General features: G+C 43.1%; 1 protein-coding gene across 2 annotated transcripts in view; it reads right to left on the reverse strand.

Moving 5' to 3' along the window:
• Positions 1-22205, reverse strand: part of LOC130931921 (myosin phosphatase Rho-interacting protein-like) — a 26863-nt gene extending 4658 nt beyond the window's left edge. The window contains exons 1-13 of one of the 2 annotated variants that reach the window (XM_057861141.1): positions 21882-22205; positions 13465-13542; positions 13321-13386; positions 12956-13107; positions 12481-12565; positions 12305-12410; positions 11887-11995; positions 11708-11816; positions 10164-10220; positions 9986-10054; positions 9833-9922; positions 9668-9771; positions 1184-1628 (exon numbers count right to left, since the gene is read on the reverse strand). In XM_057861141.1, coding sequence (XP_057717124.1) covers positions 1184-1628; positions 9668-9771; positions 9833-9922; positions 9986-10054; positions 10164-10220; positions 11708-11816; positions 11887-11995; positions 12305-12410; positions 12481-12565; positions 12956-13107; positions 13321-13386; positions 13465-13542; positions 21882-21986 — 1575 coding nt within the window. In that variant the 5' untranslated portion in view covers positions 21987-22205. Of the gene's footprint in view, positions 1-1183; positions 1629-9667; positions 9772-9832; positions 9923-9985; positions 10055-10163; positions 10221-11707; positions 11817-11886; positions 11996-12304; positions 12411-12480; positions 12566-12955; positions 13108-13320; positions 13543-21881 lie in introns of both variants that reach the window. The other variant, XM_057861140.1, reaches the window with a different exon arrangement.
• Between the last annotated feature and the right edge of the window lie 708 nt (positions 22206-22913).

Consider the following 22913-nt stretch of genomic DNA (forward strand, 5'->3'; position numbering starts at 1 on the left):
ATGTGACTCGAAGTGAATTAACACATTATGCCTTATGATAAATTCAGTCTGGGTCAAAGGGCGGAATGATGGGGGAAAATATTACATTATGCCTTTGTGATGTATGATTGCTTCTGTGACATAGATTGTAACAACTTCTATTGTTTTTCACCTTGTTCCCATAGTTAGGAGACGCGCTTGAGTAGGGAATCTCACCAGATAACTTGTTTTGCACCATAGTATTGTTTTATTACACGCCTGGGTCCCATAGTTACACGCCTGGATCCCATAGCTAGAAGGGAATCTCACGAGATAACTTGTTTTGCACCCATAATATTTACCATTTGTTGCAGCACAGCTCATTTGTCCCATGTGAAAAGCCCTTTTTCAAGGGGGCTGAACCAAAAGTAGCTTTAATGTTTGTCATTGGGCCGCGCCGCTCGGGGGCGGAGGTTGGCCTCTTTGCCTCTGCGGGGCGCGTCCCTACAAAAACCGGACATTTCTGGGCGACCCGTGAAGTGGATTAAGCGTACGGAACGGATCGCCCAGCTTTGTCCTTTTGCAGCTTCACTGGAGTGTTGCTGGCTTCCCACTCGTTTGTCACGGTGAGCGATTTTCACTGCTAAGGGACAACTAGTTGTGCTGTAACGATAACGTGGGGATTGTGGGATTGACAAACTCAAATCTAGCGTCATGTTACCATTGTTTTTGCCTGTTTTTGATACAATCCCACAAGAGCAAGCAACAAGGAACCAATAAATCTCATTTATTCTGCATTTTCTAATCAATAAACATTGTCTATTTTGCAAAAGCGTGCCTGTTACCGATTCACCGCGAGCCCGTAACTTCTCGTAAAACACAGGGATTTAAGCATTTACTGACAGGAATTTTCAACGGAAAAAGCTCTTTGTCCGTTTCCCCACTCGGTAAGCTTTGACGAAGACAGGCCCCCTATGAATCGGCCCCGTGTTCTGTCAATACATTATGAAGTCTATGCTTTCTGATTAAATAACGAGTTCATTTATTCGATGAGTTAGTGAGTCCACTCCGAGCTTCGTTGGTCGGTGCATTCACTGGCATTAGAATAGGTTTGACTCCAATTTGTTGGTGAGCAACTCCGGATTAGTCAGGATTTTGGAATTTCGCTGGCAAGCGAGTTAGCGGTCAAATTGCGCCGTGTCGAGGATCGTCGTCACGTACTGACCGCCTTCTCGCAGTCGTGCGCGGAGTCGGCCTTGTCGCGGTCATCGATGCGGAGGATCCTGGCGTTCTTTAAGGAGCTCTTCCTCTCTACCTGCTTCCAGCAGGCTTCCATTTGGTGCTTGAGACTGGCGGCCGCCGCCGCGTCGCCCATCACCTCTCTGCCGGGAGACAAGCCCAGGATGCTCTCGTAGCGCCTCCTCCTGGCCTCCCTCCTCCTCTTCTTGTCCAGCTCGCTACACAGAGCCGGCGGCGGGGCGGGAGAGCGAGCCGCGTCCGCCGCCGGCGCGGGGACCGCGGGAGGCCGAAAGTCTGCCCAGTCGAAGGTCTTGTAGCGACCTTCCCGCCTTCGCTCCAGAACGCTCCGGGGCTTGGAACGTCCGTCCCGAGTCGCGTCCGCTTCGGTCAGAGGGCCGCCGGGGACCGCCACCGTCTCCGCGCCTGATAAGCTGAAGGTAGGGCACACGCGCCGTTATCGACTTTGTTACCTTTATAGACACAGTTTTTTTTTGACCCAAATGAATAGTTGGGATCCAAATGAATCTCACAGTTCCGTATCATCGCCGCGTCACTGTTATTATTGGGATTTGGCGGGAGAACTGACAGTACAGTACAGTACTAAGGGCACGCCACGGAGAAACCGAACGACGACTTCTCCTTAGCAACCTTTAGCCCTGCCTCACTGGCACCTTGATGCTTCTTTAAAAATGTTAGAAAATGGAAAAAGATGGGTGAGGGAAACATTTTTTTAGTTTGAATATGGTTTTTGTAGGAGGAAAACGTTACACCGACATTCGTCCAATTCATTAATATTGGAATGAAGTTAAACTTGAGACGGCATCGTACAAGTACAAGAGAGTCGTCATGTGGTGCGGTATTCTCTATAGAATGCACTGCAGGGAAAATACACATGTATTCACACGTATTTTCCACACTATAAGGCGCACCTTTAAATGAATGGCCTATTTGTAAACCGTTTTCATGTATAGGGCGCACTGCATTGTAAGACGGAAGTAATGGTTGGCTTTGCATTATGAATCCACAAGATGGAGCTGAGCTAAATGGAATGTCATGCCATGATTAACCAATATTAATTGGGCACATCAGATTATAAGGCGAACTGTCGGCTTCTGAGAAGATTGAAGGCTTTCAGGTGCACCTTATAGTGCGGGAAATACGGTCACCGTGAAGGCTCATTATGCATTTGTAGCCAACTTAGTCATTGTCATAGTATGCTAATATAGATAATGTAAGAGCCATATTCCTAATTTGTCTCATTGTATGTCATTTTACTCCTCGCCACTAGGGGCTATCAATCCCGTCTGACCGGGAATCAGCCCTGGTACGCTTAAAATGACAGCAAATCACGTCACAGGTGTTGGCAGTTAGGCGGGCAAACACTTTTTGACTGTGTCTTAGTGCAGTGTGCAGGAATGGAATATACTCATTTTGCTTGTTCATTTGTGAATACGGTTTAGAGTCTTTTGCTTTGCTACTTTTATATGGAAGGAGTGCTTTTGAGTTAAGTTATTAAACGCCACCTAAAATTAATGATTGGAACTGAGAAATGGACTCGCTGTGTTGCTTTGCCTCTTCACCCTGAACTGGGCGCACGTCATGACCAAAACTACTATTATCCCGTACTAGACTGGGCACAGGGCTTAGTCAGTACAATTGAGGTCAAAAATGGCTTTTTTGATGTGGACAACGATCGTCAAGAGGACGCGAAGCTGCACGCAGCGTGTGGATTTACGAGCTCGTTTGGGAGCAGCGGATGTCAGATGGGCAGCGTTTGACATCGCCGATCGGAGCCGGCCCGTACCGGAGCCTCCTACGAGACCGGCGGCGGATCATGTCGCGCAGGAGCACCGTTCATCAAGCCGGCCGACGCTCGATCGCGGTATGTGGAGATCAGCGCTGATTTGAATGGCCATTTTAATGTGTGTGCACATATTCACGCAAATCCAATGCATTGGCGACGTCATCGAAATCGCGATCGTCTAAAAATTTCCGTCGAGACGAGCTGCGCAACACTTTTTTGCGGGCTAATTAAAGGGCAACCGAAGAGCTTTTCGGACTTCGTTCTTGAGTGTTTTACTCGTTGAATTGTATTAAATGCATCATTCGCTGTCTCAAAAAGTCACATAAAAACAAAAAATTGACCGCATAGTTTTTGAGTTATGGCCATAGCAATGAGGGACGCGCCGCCCTGCCGACCGCTACCTGATGACGTAACTTCCAGGGAGCCTCGCTACCACTCTGAACACGGAAATATAGCACCCTAACCCTAACCCAAACATTTTCTGGATTTTACTCGCAAGATTGGTCATGCCATCTCGATGTGTAGCGATGAATTGCTCACAGGAAGACTCAAGACTCTAGGAGTGGTCCAAAAAAACTTCTCCTGCAAAGGTTTGGACCGTTTTTGTGAGCATGCATACAGATCCCCAATCATTGTTTTCATCATTTCAGCGACGACAGCTTTGAAAACCTACAACAATGCAACCTTGGTTTTACAAAGACAAGTAGAAGATTACTGGCTTTTTTTGATAAAGGAGGGGGACTCCTAGTGCCTGTTTGTTTAAGTGCGACATTTTTTTGTTGTTGCTGTTGGCCTGTCATAAGTAGATAGGTTGGCTGACATGTCGTCTACTCGTGTGATTTTACTACTATATATCAATAGGTATTATGTAAATTCAAATGTCCCAAGCACCAAATAGCTCGTTGTTTTTTGGCCTGTAATTAGGATTCATCCAACAGTTTCATGCTGCCGTTTTTTTTTTTTTTTTTTTTCCCGGAAGCCAAACATAAAAAAATTAAGCGGCGGAAACCCTCAACACTATGAAAAAAGCGTTGCAAGTCAGTCGCCACCCAGTTTCCCAAAATCAAGAGAGTGGGTCGAGTCATATGATGACCCAAGTGATGCGGTGTCCAGCGATGACGACTGAAGAGATCCTATGAGCCCTGCCAGATGCTGAATTTCTTCCATCTGCGACATTGGATGACGATGATTTAGGAGAAATGAATGTAGCAAATTTTGATGAAATGAAATCATAAACTAATCATAAATACAGTACACATTTTGAAAAGAAAAATGGAGTTACCTTCATATTTTAATAATGATTGATGCTACAGAAGAGTAAATAGATATTTCCCACTCTAAACTGCTTCTCAAGTCTTTTGCATGATCATTTTTCAATGTTGCGCTAGTCCGTTGCTATCCTAACTTTGTGTTGCTTACTAAATTTGTGTGCCATTGTTTGCTTTGTATAACTTAGCTTTCTATGTTGCGTAACAATCTGACAGCAAAAGCTGATGCTGATTCAACATAAATCTGGTATCACTTATTATTGTAACCTATTAAATATTGTTTCAGAATGTAATATAATTACAATATATTATATTCCAATAGAATACATTAAACAGTCAAGAAAATATGTCAATGTTGTTTACAATTTATGGTTTTATTATTATTTTTTTTAATGTAATTCATGCCCCTGTCAGTGCTTCAGCCTCCTCAAGTTCGGCACTCACGTCTGGGATCTCCTGACGACACAGGCATACTCTTGGAAGGGTAATTACTTGAAGGTTAACAGCAACACCTGGAAAATAAAATCCTTTTGTCATTTATTTTGAAAAATCAATGACATATATCATTTATTTAGCCACATTTGGGCAAGCTTTACCATATTTAGACCGGATTCGTGTCCCGTAACCTAATATCTAGTTTTAGCTATGTGGAGAGCATGGAACCATGGAATCACATTCTCTCAAATAGAAAATTCACGATGCTGGATTTAGGCTTACCACTCACTCTCCCGTTCGTGAAGTGTCGAGCTGTCAATTGGAGTCATGAGGACATCTGCTGTGTCAAGTAAATCGTCGTCATCTCGCGCCTCAGGTTCAAGCAAATAGCAGTCTTCTGTTTCGTCGGGGAATTTATGTCACACTTCCGGGTTTGGGAAGGGACATTTAACGGAGTGCAAAAAAACCTAAAAAAAAACGCAAATTATCCTTGCAATTACGTGTTGATGATGTCATGGTTGTTTTGTCGAACTCGTCCAAAGTTTATATTTGTAAAATTACACCAAAATCTGGAAGGCTCTTCAGTTGCCCTTTAAAAGCCAACTAAACTTTTCGTGGCCGAGGAGGAAAAAGGAAAACGAGACTAAACTTGATGAAAAGCAGGGCTGTATGGGAAAAACGTATGATTAAAATAACACCGAAGGTTGTAATGGAGAAAATATGGAAGTCTGGATTTTTTTAACTGTCAAAAGTAAAAGAAAATGTTGCAACATTAATGTGCGATAAAAGGCATGAAAATGAGGTTGAAAACAAATGTAACATTTTTAATAACTATAGTGTGACAAAATAGAAAAGGTTCATATATCTATATTGGGGTTGCTACCTGCTGATGCAGCAGGCAAACATGGTCTATATGGTACAAAGCCAAAATGTGGAATGTCAATGAATTTATTGGGGTTACAAGTCAATGGTTGTCTGAAAATAGAACAGGTTTAGTGCGTGCTTACCATGGTGTTGGTTATGAAATGGTAACACAAAGTGGGAAAACACAAGCGGTAGGTACAAAGTGGACATGCAATGGGACCAACAGAAACACAAAGCACTGTGGACAATGGCAATGGAAATAGTTGCTGATGTCAAGGATGAGGAGGAGGAGGACCGTCAAATAAGACCACAAGACAGCATTTCAAATGGCTCAAGCCATCCATCCTCCAGCAGCTGGTCCTCCACTTCTTCAGCTAGACTCGGAGCGGAGGCAGAACGGGCTGCTCTCTTGGCTCGAGCTGCCTGCTGTTTTAAGGGACCAGCATGCATTAGAGGAGTAGGAGCTGGGGCCGAGGAGAAAAAGGGAGCAGCTGAAGGAGGAAGCTGAAGTCGCTGCCACCTCAGCTAAGCTCGCGGTGCTTCCGGGCAGGAGCAGCGTGGATTCAAGGCAATCCGATGGAATGGCTTGACCGAAGAAAGGCCTGACCTCACTCAATCCAGAGGCTGCAACATACACGCCTCCACCAACACGGCAGCAAGTTTTTCTACCACTGCAAAGTAATGCGTCATCATTGGTCGTGCCCACAACCGTATGTCATTCAAGGAAACCCCAAGTTAATCCGACAAAACAACCTACCTATTCTCAAAAGCAAACAAAGCCAATTTTCAGTCAAGCCTCTCAACCTCTTCAGTTAACCCTTTAACACCGAACGTGTCGGATGCGACACGTTTACGCATATCATCTTTGAAGCCTCGTAAAGCTGTAATTGCGTCACCCGCGTGCCCCTGGTTGCTCTCGTTTGAAAGTACGGAAGTTGATGTCCACACCAGTTTTGATTTGAAGTCAATCAACAAATTAAACGGGAGATAATGTCATTTGAGTTTTATTGCACTCATAAATATGCATTAAAACGCTGCATGGACCATGTGTCTATCTCCATATTTCCATCATTTCTTGTCCTTTTTTCAAAACCCAAAGCAGCACAGGAGCCGTTGTGATGTCAAGAAGGACGAACCTAATGTGAACATTTTTAATAAATTGACGAGCAAGGCGCCAACTAAGGGAAAGGAGACCCGCATAGTAAGCAACGGCCGGTGGGACTGAGCGAGCGACTTTGAAACGTGCAGGATGAATCGAAAACTAAATTCAGCGCAAGCTAATGCATTATTTCGTTAACTCGAGGAATAGCATGAGCTGTATTTGTCATTGTTTTCCTCGGATCTGTCGGCGTCCGGGCGAGTAGAAGTGACAGCAGCGCGCAAACGGCGGATGAGTAGGCTGTGTGACGTTATATGTGACGCAGTTTAGTGACGTGATGTTCAAAAACAAACTTTATTGAGTGCGCAAAAAACCCCAAAAACTATTGGGTCGCATGCCTAAAAAAATTGAATTGAACTGAACAACTTGTCAATATTTTTGAAAATACTTTATTTTCAATTTTTATCATTTTTTTTCTTCACTATGTATCTTTTCAATTTTTATATAGATGTGTGTTCGAGAAGCTTGACTGCATGTACATATATACCTTTGATGGGTACAATACCTAACTTCACAAAGAGATATCCTCCAAACCCTTTTTGCGTTGGATAATATATATATTTTTTCTCTCACTATTTTGCACTGTATATAACATGTTTTGACCATAGTATGTGTGAAGGCCAAAAACGCCTATGACCATAGCTGCCGTTTGTGTTGAATTGTCAAACATAAAACTATTCAATCTTATTTTTTTCTATTGAATGTTTATCCTAGCAAGTTAAATAAATATGATCAAACTTCAAAACGGTTGGTCGAGCATGTTTGGTTGTCAGTGGGACTTCAACATTACAAATTTTGAAAAAAGATTATGGGATTTTTTTTTTTGTCTTTTTGGGTCCAAAATGTGGATTAAAGTTGGTCAGTGAAGAAAACAAGAGTTTGGACATGAAGTTCAAGGTATCCTGAAAAAAGGGACCCAACTTGGCCATTGTGAACAGTTTTTTCTTTGAAATATAAAGGCAGCATCAAAGGCATGCAAATTTGCCCAAAATAGGCTTAGGTGTTAAAGGGTTAAACCCAAAGGCAGTCAAGGATTTCTACCAAATAAAGGCCAAGACTCATTTCAACCCATACAACAACAACAACAAAATCCAACAGGCCTCTACAGTCTGCCGCAAGAACAAAATGACATAACAGCTCTCCTTGTTGTGCAAATGCAAACCGCACAACTGCATCCACGGCAAGAAATTCCAACATACGATGGCGATCCTCCACAGTAAAACTCATTTGTGAGGGCCTGCGTTGAAGCAAAGCCCACCTGCAACGGAGACTGCTTGTACTACCTGGAACAATTCGCTAGAGGGCAGCCGAGGGATATTGTTCGCAGTTGCCCGCACGTGACTGCTGACGGAGTATATTCACTCTTGCCAAAAGTCTTCTCATTTCTGAAATGAATGTAGGATAACTGCAGCTTACGTGGAAAAGGTCACAGTATGGCCAAGTATCAAAGCCAAAGACCCCAAAGCACTCAAAGCATATGGACTTGATCTTCCAACGCTATGGCTGATCTTCAGTGCTTGGAAGAACTTAACATGCCGACAAATCTAAAACTTCTGGTCCAAAAACTTCCTTACAAACTTGGGAGACAAGTGGCATGTGAAATATGGGATAAAACAAACAGGAGAGCACAATTTCTAGATTTCGTCCAATTCATTGAGCAACAGGTCAGTCATTTCCGATCCGGTCTTTAGCAATATACAAGACACATCGCCTCCCATTAAAGGAGCTACAAAAGCAATGAAGTTACCGGTTCATTCACTATTGAGAAGGAGCAGTTTTTCAACACAAGTAGTCATAGAAGATCAACAACAAATTAACATGGTTGGGTGGTCTATGACAGGGTGTGACACATTGTGGGCTTGGGAGCATAAGATGAATGATTTTTTTGGGTGTGTATATCTATGGCTCATTTGAATTTTGATGTCATTGCTCTCAAAGGCGCAATTAGGTGCCGGTGTGTAAGAGCCATATTCCTGAGTTAATACCTAATTTTACTCCTCGCCACTAGAGGCTATCAATCACGTCGTTCCACTGACCTCCAATCAGCCCTGGTACGCTTCAAATGACAGCTAATCATGTCACCGGTATTGGCAGTCAGGCGGGCGGGCAGGCAAACACTTTTTGACTGTGTCTTAGTGCAGTGTGCAGGAATGGAATATACTCATTTTGTTTGTTCATTTGTGAATACGGTTTTGAGTCTTTTGCTTTGCTCCTTTTATTTGGAAGGAGTGCTTTTGAGTTAAGCTATTAAACGCCACCTAAAATAAATCATTGGAACTGAGAAATGGACTCGCTGTGTTGCTTGGCTTCTTCATACTGCACTGGGCGCACGTCATCACCAAAACTATCATCCAGTACTTGACTGAGCACAGGTTAGGCTTAATCAATACAGATACATACAGTATGTCTTGCCTTCATCATTTTTTTGCAGTTCCAGGCATATACAGTAGATATTTTTTTTGCTCCAATATGGCTTTTTGAACATTTTGGGTTGCCGAGCCCTGCCCGAGCCAAATGCAGGTTCGCCGTACTTTCCCGCAGGTTGTTGCGAAAAAGACTAGCGAGGTGTCAAAATCCCTATACGTGACTCAAAAGTGTGTTTTGACTTTCGGTCCAAAGGAAAAAAAACATTTCCCCATCCGGACGCTGCTGCGTGACGCTCGTGCCTAACTGGTTGGACAGAGTTGCCGTGCGCGCGGCTCCTAAGGTGTCAACTTCATTTACTGTACGACTGAATCGGGCGGGCTAGCCATTTCTTGCCAACGAATCCAAACAAAACCAAGATATTGGTTATACACGGATTCCCACGATATAACCTTTATAAAAGTGCCGATCATTTTGGACAAAAGTTAACTTGAAAACCAAGTTGGGATAAGAGTGAGCGAATCTTATCGGTTAACCAGTTGTTATGGGTGAGTTGTATGTGCCGGCCGTTCATACCCGGTGACATCGGGAGCCGCGCGCACGTAGCTCACCAGAGCTCGGATCCAGTTCCTCCGTATTCCCGGCGTCGCGGCCGACAGCGTGCACACGCCCTCGGGAGTCTGCGGGACGTGGCGAGAAACGTCAACGCCGGTCCGGGGTGGCGAAAACCTTTTGACTTACGCGGATCTGAAGGCCGTAGTTTTTGTGGACCTGCCGCTCCGATACTTCGGAGCACTCGCTCAAGTCCACTTGGCCTTCCTGCTCCGAAGCCTGAGCGCAAAAACCGAAGGTGACGGAGAGCAAAGGAGCAAAAGCTGAAATTTGCCCACAAACCTCCTCGGCCGCGATGTCCCTGTAGAATGTCAGGCGGTCGGCAGACAAGACAAACCAGTACTTTCTCCACTAGAAGGAGACAAAGACATTGTTAAGGAGGCCGGCACTTCTCCCGGAGTAGCCTAAGAAGCACATGCCAATAACTGAGACTAAAGACGAGCCGGGTCCACCACGTTACCTGAGTGTCCTCGTCCAGCTTCACCAGCCAACCTTTTTTGTGCTTGAACAAATCTGGCTGCAAAAAAAGACAACACGTCCAATGAAAACGCTGGCAACAGTTTTCGGTCGAGCCGTCTTCCCTCGTCCGATGGCTTAGCTGTATCTAACGTCACGGGGTGTCTGTCCCCTCTCAGTGTGAATAATCGTTTATCGCCAGCGTATAGTATCTTCAATCAATGGTCCTGTGTCCCTGTTTTCCTTTTTCATTCCTTTTCACTTTGTACTCTTTTATCTTGCTGCATTTTCTGCATTAGTATCACTGGACCCATCACTAGTTAGTGGTTGAATGCTAGTACAGCTAAATAGCTGTGTTGCTTATGAGTTTTTTTTTTTTTTTTACGATAAATACGTATATAATGGCAACTGTTGACTTCTGTCGGAGATCTGTACTGGTGTAATCTGTAAAATCCCGTTTGTTGTCGCATCTTTGCGCTGCCGATGGTAGTAAACTTTTATAGCAAAGTCTGATTTTGCCTCGGCTCCCGTATTCGCTAATAGGGTAGCAATCAGTGACCTCAGCTGCGCTAGGCATTATGGGCAATGTAGTTTTGAATTTGAACTGCTGCGTTTGGAAACATGCTGGTTGAATCGCTTGTCAGTTTATTTGTTATTGTTTGCGTACAATTTAGAACATTGTATGAGAATAAAAATTGAGTGGGAATAACATTTTGTCAACGACAATTGTCGTGATCGTAATTTTAGCCAACTGTGTGTGTGTATTAACTGGACTACATTTTCATGAGTCTGCATTATATTATTTAAAAAAAAATAATTATTCTTTTTTTTTTTTTTTAAATTGTTTATTTTTTTAGGAAGAATAAAGCCTGTTGAGTAAAAAAAAAAAAAAAAAAGTGGGAGATATAAGCATCTTTGAGTGATCTTTGAGTAAAATTCAAGTATCTCGAGGCCGGGCCGAGTGTCCTCTTTTTTGGAAATCAAAATATGGTCACCCTGGCCTAAATGGAACGGGTTGAAAAAAAAAAAAAAAAAAAAAAAAAACATGAAAAAGACTTAGAGTAAAGCGGAACAGTCGGGATGTGTGTCAGCGGTGTGTGAGGATTAGCTCACAGATGGGCACCGCGGGGGGTCAGTGCAGCTTTTAGCGGCTCGCGCTCGGAGCGCAATGTCAAGGTGCGCTCAGCAGGGAATGAGTGAATTAGGAGTGAATGACCATTTAGTTGAGACTGAGTGAGGCATTGAAATAAGGAGTAAGTCAATGACTGAGTGAGCTCGAGAGTTTTGAGTACAAGCAGTAACCTAGCCAATCATCAAATAAACGGAGTTGCCTTGTTGTGCAAACAACTCAAATATTGAAGCAATTTCTACATCCATTTGTCCATGAGTATAGAGAATGTATTGGGAAGAAATTGGGGGAAAAGTGATTGACTGATTGACAGTGTCTTCAGTTGAAATGAGATGCTACAGTTGCGGAACGACAGCTGAAGGCGTGCCATTCTCCATAGTTCTCCCGCACAAGAATGGATTCATGCCTGCCGCGTTTACCTCCGTCTCGGCGGGGCGACCGTCACTCCCGTCCCCTCTGGGCAAACACATCCTCAGGCGCCGTTCCGTCCCGGGGTTCACGGAGCGCTTGCCCCCCACTGCGTCGCAGCTGCAAAACACAAAAAACTGGGCTCGGACGAACGGGTCACGGTCGGGAAGCGGTTCGAGCGCTCGCTCACCCCGCGCGCACGTCGGCGTGCGTTTGGGCCGACCGGCTCTCCCGTTCGATCGGCTCGCGGCCCGAATCGAAAGATCGGCGGGCGTCGCCGATGTCCCAAGCGTCGCGGTCTGCGCAGAGAATCAAATGTGAGTTTGATTTCATTTGGTTGCGGTGTCAGAAATCTGAAGGAAAGCGTCTGCGGTGTGCGTGAACGCACAATATCAAATATGTAAGCTTCTTTACTGTATAAATCCTCCTGTTTCGGTCGATAAATAGATAGGCCCGCTATGTTGTATTGCGATCACCTTTCAGGAACACGACGGATATCTGCTCCGCGTCCCGGCCAAAATGGACACGAACCGGGGCGCGGAGCAAATATCCGTCGTGAACGACACCAGAAATAAAGGTTGGAAGCGATGGCGATCGGCCGACTCCACCTGTCGCAAAGTCGCGTCGGGGGTCCATTTCCGTCACGTCCCGGCCGAGGATCTTCCGGAGCTGCGGCTCTTCGCCGGGGGCGGCCATCTTGGCGGGCGAAGGTTCCTGCGAGAGGAGAGGAAAAAGAACGTCGGTCGGCGTTTTGAGGTCACGGCGGTATTCGGTTTCCGAGTACCTGCGGGACGGCGGCGTCCGCTTTGTGTTTCTCGTTGACGTCTGTGGCATTGGCCTGCACAAAGACCACCAGCCGATCACCCCACCTGGGAGGAGACGGCACCCGTGAGTCGATGCGGCGGCAAAGTCGCCGAGCGCGGCGACTTTCCGACGCCGCGGCGAACGAAAACGTCCGAGCCTTCCGACGTGTACTTCAAAGTTAGCCTCGGAACGGAAAAGAAATGAACTCGGGAGGGTGGATCGGCTTGCGCTCCGGCCGCCAAAGTTGCTTTCTACAAACCACCTCGGTACCGGCGACGGTTCCAAATCGAGGGCAAAAATGCTTCCTGAAGATGATCATTTGGCTCGGCTAGCTCACAGAAAGTCAGGACAAGAAGTGGGCAAACGCATGCGCCAAAGCTTTGGCAGGATAGGAAGAGGAAGCAGACAGTGTAGGATAGGGAGCAGAGTGCGAGAAGACGCGGAGAGCGGCGTACCCGTTGATGGTGTCCTTACTGTCGGCCCGTATGTAGACTTCCCTTAGCGTTGTGACGATGCACAGGGTGTTCTTCTGACCGGTTCGCGCCTCCGCGTCCAAGATGGCGGTGCACGCCTTCATGTCCAACGTACCCTGAGGCAGAGTGCTCGGCTAGAAAAAAAGATGGCGCTTTCGTAAACTGCCCGCCGGCCATTGTATTCCCCTTCAATTTGACTTTTAATATGACCCTGGTCATTTAAGAGATAAAAAGTCAACCCGACGGCCGAACGGAGGCCATAAAAATGGCGAGAGCTTAATGCGGTCGCGCGCGCATTAGCCACGGGACTAATCCCAAATCCTCAGCGCGTAACATCTGGCCCTCACCAGATCGTCCAGCGCGAAGGTCACCACTCCGTGCTCGTACAGTACAAAGAAGCGACGCTGCCACCTCTGCGGGGGGAGACGGCCGGACGGACAAACTGTCGTCAGATCTTCGGCTCGCGGCCGTAAAGAGCCACCGCCGCTTACCCTCGATCTGGGCGGGGTCTTCTCAAAGTCCGTTCCTTCGGGCGCCAAACACAGCCAGCCGGCGTACAGCGCCTTGGCCTGCGCAGAAATCAGTCACAGCATTTCAAAAGGATGGATCAGCTTCACATTTCAGCACTTTGGCAGACGTCTTAAGTTGGAACACAAGCTCGGCTTAAAAAAAAAAAAAGGCGCTTTTCCACCCACGGTGAGATAGATGAACTTGGTCACTCTGGCAAGCACAACAAAATGTTGTTGTATTTGACCGCCACAGTGTTGAGAACAGGTATGTAAAGACATGTTGTCACGGATTACTTAAAAAAGTAATTTAATTACTGATTACACCTAAAAAAAAAAAAAAAAAAAAAAAAAAAAAAAGTAATCTAGTTACTTGACTTTATTATCAAAGTAACTGTTACTTTAAAAGTTACTTTTTACCAATTTTTCTACTTTAGCTGCCTCAACATAAAAATAACAGACAAATGTCATCACGTGCAATTGAGTTTTCACATAAGGCTTCATCTTTGAGTTAGCGGGGGTTTAATTAGTCGATGAAGCTGATTTCAACCACCGTCGACTCGCCCTAGCTTAGCCATTCCGGTGCCCTAAAACTAACAAATAACTGACAAACTGCACAGAATTTGTTTAACCCTTTAACACCGAACGTGTCTGCAGCGACGTGTTTACGCATATCGTCTTTAAAGCTTCGTCACGCTGTAATTACGTCAACCACGTGCCACTGGTTGGTCTCGTTTGAAAGTGCGGAAGTTGATGTCCACACCAGTTTTTATTTGAAGTCAATCGGCCCAGAAAAACAGGAGATAAGGATGACAGGATGAGTTTTATAGTTTTATTGCACTCATAAATATGCATTAAAACGCTGCATGGACCATGTATCCATCTCACTATTTCCACCATTTCTTGTCCTTTTTCAAAACCGAAAGCAGCACAAAAGACTACATATCCCAAGAGCCGTTGGGATGTCAAGACGGACGAACCGAATGTGATCATTTTTAATACATTTCCGAGCAACGCGCCAACTATTGAAAGGGAGGCATGCGAAGCAAGCAAGCAACGGCCGATTGGTTTGAGCGGCGACTTTGAAACGTGCAGAATGAATCTAAAACTACATGTAGCGCAAGCTAATGCATTATTTCATTAACTCAAGGAAGAAGATGAGCCATATTTGTCGTTGTTTTCTTGGGATGAGTCGGCATCTCGGCGAGTAGAAGTGACAGCAGCGCGCAAACGGCAAAAGAGTAGGCTGTGTGACGTTGTGTGTGACGCAGCTCCGTGACCTGTTCAAGAAGAAGCTTTATTGAGTGCGCCAAAAAAAACAACAACCTTTATTGGGCCGCATGCCTGAAAAATTTGAATCGCATGCCTGAAAAATTTGAATTGAACTGAACTACTTGTCAATATTTTTTAAAAAACTTTTTTCAATACAGTATTATATACATTTTTTTCTTCACTATAATCTTTTCAGTTTTTATGTAGATGTGTGTTCGAGAAGCTTGATTGCATGTACATATATACTTTTGATAAGGTGATGGGTAGAACACCGAATTTCACAAAGACATATCCTCCAAACCGTTTTTGTGTTAGATAAAATATATAATTTTTTTTCTCACTATTTTGCACAGTATATAACCTGTTTTGACCACAGTATGTGTAAAGGCCAAAAACGCCTATGACCATAGCTGCTGTTTGTGTTGAATTGTCAAACATAAAACTATTCAATCTTATTTTTTTCTATTGAACGTTTATCCTAACAAGTTGAATAAATATGATCAAACTTCAAAATGGTTGCTCGAGCATGTTTGGTTGTCAATTAGACATCAACATTACACATTTTGAAAAAGGATTTTGGGACTTTTATTGTCTTTTTGGGTCCAAAATGTGGATTATAATTGGTCAGTGAAGAAAACAACAGTTTAGACATGAAGTTCAAGGTGTCCTGAAAAAAGGGACCCAACTTGGCCATTGTAAACAATTTTTTCTTTGAAATATTAAGGCAACATCAAATGCATGCAAATTCGGCCAAAATAGGCTTAGGTGTTAAAGGGTTAAATAAAGTCCAACGACTAATTAAACCCCCACTAACTCCAAGATTAAGCCTAATGTAAAATATTCTGAACTTCCCCTTTGAAATAAAGACCTAGCCATTACAATGTTGTCTATAAAAGTTGTCAAGCAATCAAACAACAAAAATGAATGACATGAACAAAAATCCTACAACGTACAGTTTTCATAATGGGTCAAAATCCTTTTGCCAACAGATCATGTGACTAGCAACTTGGAGACTATCCTTTGCTTTGCTTAGCCAAAACTACACCAGAGGAGGCAAGATGGATATTTAGAATTTCTTTAAACCTAAGCTTTCAAATGCTACCAACAACAACAACTTGAACAGTTGATTGAACTCGAACAGTATCAAGATGTGTATGTATATATATATATATATATATACTTGGTTCTCCCCACTGTATACAGTGTTGGCCAAAAGTTTGGAGACACCTCAAAGGTGGATACTTTGAAGAATGTAGAATACAAAACCTATTCAGTTATTCACTTTTTTTTTTGCCATTCGACATGTTCGTTCATAGTTTTGATGTCTTCAGTGAGAATTTACAATAGTAGTGAAAATATAGAAAGGGCAAAAATTATGAAGTGTGTCCATACTTTTGACTTTTGTTTCAGTCTTCAATAATGCTTCTCCCCCCCAATCCCACAAATGAAAAACTCCGCTTATGATTACAAACTCTAACTATAAAATGTATATAATTACACATATTATAAAGGTTGGCTACAAACTGTAGAAGCGCTGGCTGTCTCGTTACCTGTCGGCTTTGTTTCGAGTTTTTTCCGCGACGCGTTGTGCTATAATTCCAAGTGCTCCCTTGTTGAATTGGATGTCGAGTATATAGCGGTCGCCAGTCTTTTGAGCCAGCGCAGAGTTTGCAACGCACGGAGATATTTTTGTCATCTTTACTGGATGGATATGTGAAGTAACGGCTGTATCTCCAGTGAGCAAATGCAGCCGTTTGTTGTATCTCTCCGGCTCCTTTATTGTTAGCATCCTGATAGGTAGCCAAGCTATGTGGCAGACGGCGCGCACACAGCATGGTAATACACGTGACCCGTTTTTTTTCCGATGAGAAAACGTGGGATGTGATGTCACTCCCAAACTCAAGAGCAGTATTTTCTATTCAAATGCTCTTTGTACATGACTACAGCATTCTTCATTCTACATACAGTATGAGGCAACAACAAAATAGTAACGCACAGGCACTAAGGAAACTAACTTTAATCGGATTACTGGCTTGGGAAAATGAACGCGTTAGATTGCTCGTTACTGAAAGAAAGTAATCAGATTACAAGTAACGCGGTACTGACAACACTGGGTATAGATAACAGGTGTGTTGGAGGCATGGAAAACAAGCTAGATCGGACCGGACTTGGGCACCCCTGCATGGTCTATAGTGTCTGAATCCAGTAAATGACATGAAATAGGCCCAAAGAAGTGAAGTGTCAACTCTTAAATCTGGTTCCCTCAATATTGCCACAAGCAAGTTTGTGTAATGGCCTACCGCAAGCAACACGTCACTTTCGCTCATTAATATTCATGACAAGCCACCGTTTTTTCCTAACAGGAAATGAATATAAATCGTGAACGAAGGAGACGTTTACAGAGCCAAACCTACCAATTCTCTCCGAAAATGATGTGCCTGGTGCCAAATTGACTGGCGAGGATGTGGAAGAACATAAAAATGTTCAGTTAAAGAGATAGCTTTAGTGTGGAAGGCTGAAAAAGACAAAAAAACGGGTTGACCTAAGCATAGCTTTAGCTTTTTTATCGACGCGACTGACAATGACATTCTCCTGTTTCAACAAGCTATCCTTTACCATCAGCCCTGTCTTTTTTTTTTTTTGTATATCCACTGGTTGTCCTACGTCTCTTGCCGTTCTTGGGGGTAATTTAGCTTTGTGTAGCGATCGCAAATGCTACTCAGTGACAGCCAACGAACACTTGTAATTTTTTCATGATAACACATCTTAATCCGATAATTTATTTACACTTCCCCCTTACTAATGTTGTTTATATATATATATATATATATATATATATATAACAGAAACGGTAACAGTGGCAGTCAGATACCATTGTAATTCTTTTCAGGTCATTCATTGTCAGACAGAAGCAGTACGGCACAATGTTACGCTAAAGAAAATAAGTTAAAAATATAAAAATGGCTTACCTCTTTGTCCTCTGAAAGACCAAGCCAACCCAACATAATGTTTACTGCATATGAAATGTGAATGGATTCGCCGAGCTGGTGTTAAAGTCCGCGCAAGTTGATTCGGTCTTCACATTTTTTCTCCCGAGTTTTTGGTTTCCGGAAACGTATGAAGAAAACATCCTTCATGTGTCGTAATGTCTAGAGTCGTTTCTACAAGTTCCAAAAAAAGCAATGTGTGATCGGCATGTTTGTTTTTGAAAGATTACCGGCGAACAGTAGCACAAATTACGTTGTGTCTATGCGAGGGCGGGTCTATAATGTCCCACTTCGGCTTTACTTCCGCTTTACGATGCGACGTCACGGTCTAAAAATAGCCTGCGTGCGGAACGCCATCGCAGGCTGTAGCCGATACCTTTCATTTTTTTTTCAATCAGTTTGCTGATCACAGCACCATTTGGACCAGGAAAATAGGCCTGGAGACAAACTTACTACACGATCATAAAAGTGACGAGTCTACTACTACTACTCGGACCCCTGCGGCCCGTAGGGCAAGCTAGGCAAATGCTAGGGGCTTTGCAGCGTCTAAAAGGGGGTCAAGAAATTTTTTCCCCATTATTATTTGATGATAGCAGTATTCCAAAAATTACACAAGGCAATAAAACAAAAGAAAAACAATCCATATAATGTAATCATTTTTCTAATGCGCCTTCTGCCCGTATCCTGTGATGCGGTCATTTCACCACCGTCTCTAATCCCACTCATCTCAGACCAGAGAGTTACCGTCCTGAAGGTGCTATTATGAAGCAATCCTCCTCAATTGATTGATGTCAATCAAAGACAAAAGCCCTCCGGGTCGCATTTTAGAAAGATCGAGCATAAACGTGAAAGAGACAGGTTTGTTGTGATGAAAACAACTTTTAGGAATTGCATAAACACGTATACTTAGCGCACTTGCTAGCCAGCGGTTATTTGCGCAGAGTTTGGATGACAAACTGCTAAAGCTAAATGATGCTGTATCATTAGCCAGGCCTGTTCTTTTAGAAGTAACCCAGCATTCAGCCAGGTGTGGATTAGTGTCAGATAAATGGACTCCCTCTCCCATACCTGTCAAGTTGTACGGTTTCGGCGTAATTTGTACAAGTGAGCACTGATTTTTAAATGTGTACGCCATACGTTCAAATCCTGTACAATTTTTGTGCATTCCGTTTTTTGGTTTTCTCCGTTGGGATTTTGTCACCGTTTCGGCAACCAGACAATGTGCGGTACTACGTTGGTTGAATGACGCGAGAAAAGTCCGAGACACTGAGAGAGGAGTGTTTGTTGTGACGCTGTAGCAAACGCGATGCTAGGCTAGGTGGCTCCAATATTTCCTGACTGTAGCCTACAATATACGCCTAGAGATCACATGCATATAGAACTACAGACTCGGCGGCGTCCGTAAACGGCCACCATTTTAAAGCAGTAGACTTCTCAGAAAGGTTCTGTCGTAGTGAACCTTCCTAGCGAACCTAGGTAACTTTTTATGTAAAATACTAATAAATCTGCAAAATCTTGACTTGAATCTATCTTTAAGTGATAAGAGTTGTCAAACTTTCACATGTCGAAAGTAGACAGAAGGGAACTCATGCAAAAACGGGAGCAATTTTAGCAACTTTTTAACAGGTGATTCACAACATTAAATGACTTCCAAATATAGCAAAGGTTACTTTTGTTTTTTTGAAAAAAATGAAGAAAAATACATGTAAGGTAACACCATTTGCTTTGCCAAGTAATTAATTACTCTTACATTCAGGTAACTGAGTTACTAACTCAATTACTTTTTAAAAGGAAGATTCACAACACTGGTTACAAAGATGAAGTCTGCAGAATGAAAAGTGACAAAAGCAGAGATTGTATTCTGCTAATTTGTTGTTGAACACAATTTTCTATTGCTGATCACTTCTCCGATTTAGCAAATGTTCCCTGACTCAATTGCATCGGTAAGTTCATTTTATCAATTGACCTTTTTCATTCATCATTGGACACACTAACGAACTACCTTCGAGTCAAACTGAATTGCGAGCTGAAGTGCAGCCATCAAGACATGATAGAAATATACAATTATAACAAAAGTCACTGTTAAATTTTAGTCATCATGATCCCGCTGAAGATATTGATTGTTCTTTGGTTGCACCAGGTTATGTTACAATATTACCAATAAATTCATATTATTTTAAAAACGGCTTTTTATTTGTGTTTCATATTGCACGATATACTGTATACGATTAGTCACCAATTTGTAAGGGCATACGTCACTATTTGTAAGATTGCCAACGGCCTCCGGTTGACAAGTATGCTCTCCCATTTCAAAGAAAGTGTATAGACCCTACTCACATGACGTCACAACCACGCCTCCGCGCCATATTGTCCGTCAGCTCGTCGGGTTTAAGCATTACCGCTACGTAAATTCCTCCTATTATGGCGTGTTTTTCTGCTAGTTAACATTAATAATCAAAATGGTGAAGGCGTGTGTGGCGGTTGGTTGCAATAACAGAGAAGATAGACGGAGAGACTTGAAGTTCTACCGTATTCCGAGAGACCCGGAGAGGAGAGCGAGATGGACTGCTGCAATTCGACAAGAAAACTGGGCACCAAACGATCACTACGGATTATGTAGTAGTCATTTTATATCTGGTAAGATGCATTTAATATATATTTAGAGGGTTTTGGGCTGACAACCACAATTAAGATCATTGCTAGGCTAATCGCCGACAACATACACTCAGACGTTGTGAATGAACTACCTGAAAATATATCATTATAAGGGGATAATAAGACAGTTGTCATACAATTGTTGTACAATTTCACTATTGAGGTCAAAAGCCCAAAAATAAATTCAACTAGGGACAATCTGGAGTAGTGCTATCGCACTTCATATTTATTACGTATTATATATGTATGTAGTGAGAGTGCTATCGCTAAACCATATAAACATTAAAAGCCCTAGCTCCATTGACAAATGACATGAAATACATTAGACTTGACCGTGGATGTTAGCAAGAACAAAAGATTTTGAATTGGAAATTTCCTAACTCACCTTCCCGAGCACAATATAGATTCCTGCGGAATTTTCGTGGACGAGGACCTGTTTCACCCAACCAGCAACGAAGAATTTATAAGCCTCCAAGCTCTTAAAGTTTTTTCAAACTTTTGTGAGAATAGGCTGATTTTGTGTGGACAAGATAGTTGTAAATATCAGGGTAGCAGATGTCAGGCTTAGACGGCGAAGACAGCGGGTCGAAAAACATCGATTTAAGCATCAAATATGGATCTGGCGAATGGATAAACTGAAGCTTTTCCACATAACGCCTTTTATGCAATGCATCCAATGAGTTTACAGCGTCAGATAACACCGGGGCTTTCATGAATTGCTCTATAATTTGCACGACTAATTGAAAACAATTAGAATAGGTCTAAAAAATACGGACAATAAGCTGGCCGGATACAGCGACACGTCATTTTGGGATGTAGGTGAGTAGGGTCTATAGGGGACTAAAATTGTGTATTGCTGCTTTTCAAGTGATGTGAAGCACTTTTACCTCGTGTTAAATTTTCATGAAAATGGCAATTCCGTTCATGTAAAAAAAAAAAAAAAAAAAAAAATATATATATATATATATATATATATATGTATATACACTCACTTTCATTTATTTAGGATCATATATTATTGAATTTATTAATGCAGTGCTCCACGAATTTATTTTATTTTTCAACATCACCCGTCAAAGTTGGTGGCTAAAGGTAGGCTGCTCAAGTTTTTATTATGTCATGCTGGTTTCACAATCAACAGCTAAAATGGACTGTAACATCCCACTTTCTTTTATAATGGTAAATGGTGTTATACTTCTGAAATATTTCCCTTCCACCTCTACATCCCAGGCCATCTTTTAAAGCCACCTTATCCACATCAGCACCAAGTCCAGTAGCTTCTCGCGCACAAACTGCCAGTGGAAAAAGAATTACAGTGTGAGTGTTTAAATATTTGTGGTGAAAGGCCCTGCTGCTACTACTTGGTAGAAGGCGACAGATAGTGAAGACGGCTACTATCAAAGTAGACAAGCCAAGTAGCAAAAGCTGTTTATGGAGTTGCAAATGTTCAAATGTTTGAAAATTCACCCTTGCGGGTTTTGTACTTACATTCTCCATTCGTGGGTGCGCGGGCACGTGCAACTCGCGGGACTTGAAGCAGTTTTGACATTTGCTTTTGTTGAAAATGTTGGCCTCAAACGACTCGCACGCCATCGTTAGGCAAATCGGATCGATGTCCCGTTCTCCTTGTCGCTCTCCTCCTTGCTTTTTTGCTGTCCGCTCGTCTGTCACTCGCACCGAAGACGGTGACGTCACGAGCGCGACGTCACAGCACGTAGGGGCCCAAGAAGAAAAAGGATTTCTTTCTTTTTCCCCGACTTGGGTTTAGCCACCCCCGTCCCGTTTTATAGACGTTGATATGCAAATGTTTGACTAGAATTCCGAAACGCGTTAATAGAAAAACGAGCTGCAGTTTTGAAACTCAACTCACGCCTTTGGCTTTTAGTGGCATCTAGAGGTTTATCTCTGAAATGCTCTCAGCGCAATCGTCTACTAAAATGACGTCTTTACGGGTACGTCTCAAATTTGACATCATTTCACATGAAAGACTATGATGACTTGTTTTACCAACCTTCAGGCACGTGCATGGGGGGGCTTGAGCACCTGTCCCTTTGCCCCTATATGCCCAATGTGCCCCTTTTGACTTTTTTTTTTTGTGCGTATGTGTGTGCTGACCGACTGTGAAGGCACGCTACTGAGTACTTTACTTGAACTCTGAAAACACCTTTAAAAAACAAACAAAAAAAAAAAGGGCAAAGGGGGCACTTTGGGCATGTAAGGGCGTCTGTGTGCCGCTAAGCCGCCGCAATAGACTGCCCGTATTGAATCTATTTCCTGGACACGCGGAGGAACAAGAAGTTAGGAAAAAGTGGGTGAAAAATATCAACGGATAGGACTTCATTCCAAATCATAACAACTGGGTGAGTTTTGGTAGAACTGAATCTCGTTGCAGTAGGATCGTCTCAGTGAGTGGTCCGCAGAACACCAGCAGTAATTTTAAACCCAGGTAGTTGCTGTTTGCCTGATATTTATTGGAATGAATAATAAATGAGAGGGTGAGACTTGACTAATGATTTGGTG

Source organism: Corythoichthys intestinalis, chromosome 16 (assembly GCF_030265065.1).
Source record: "Corythoichthys intestinalis isolate RoL2023-P3 chromosome 16, ASM3026506v1, whole genome shotgun sequence".
In the NCBI taxonomy this organism is placed as follows: domain Eukaryota; kingdom Metazoa; phylum Chordata; class Actinopteri; order Syngnathiformes; family Syngnathidae; genus Corythoichthys; species Corythoichthys intestinalis.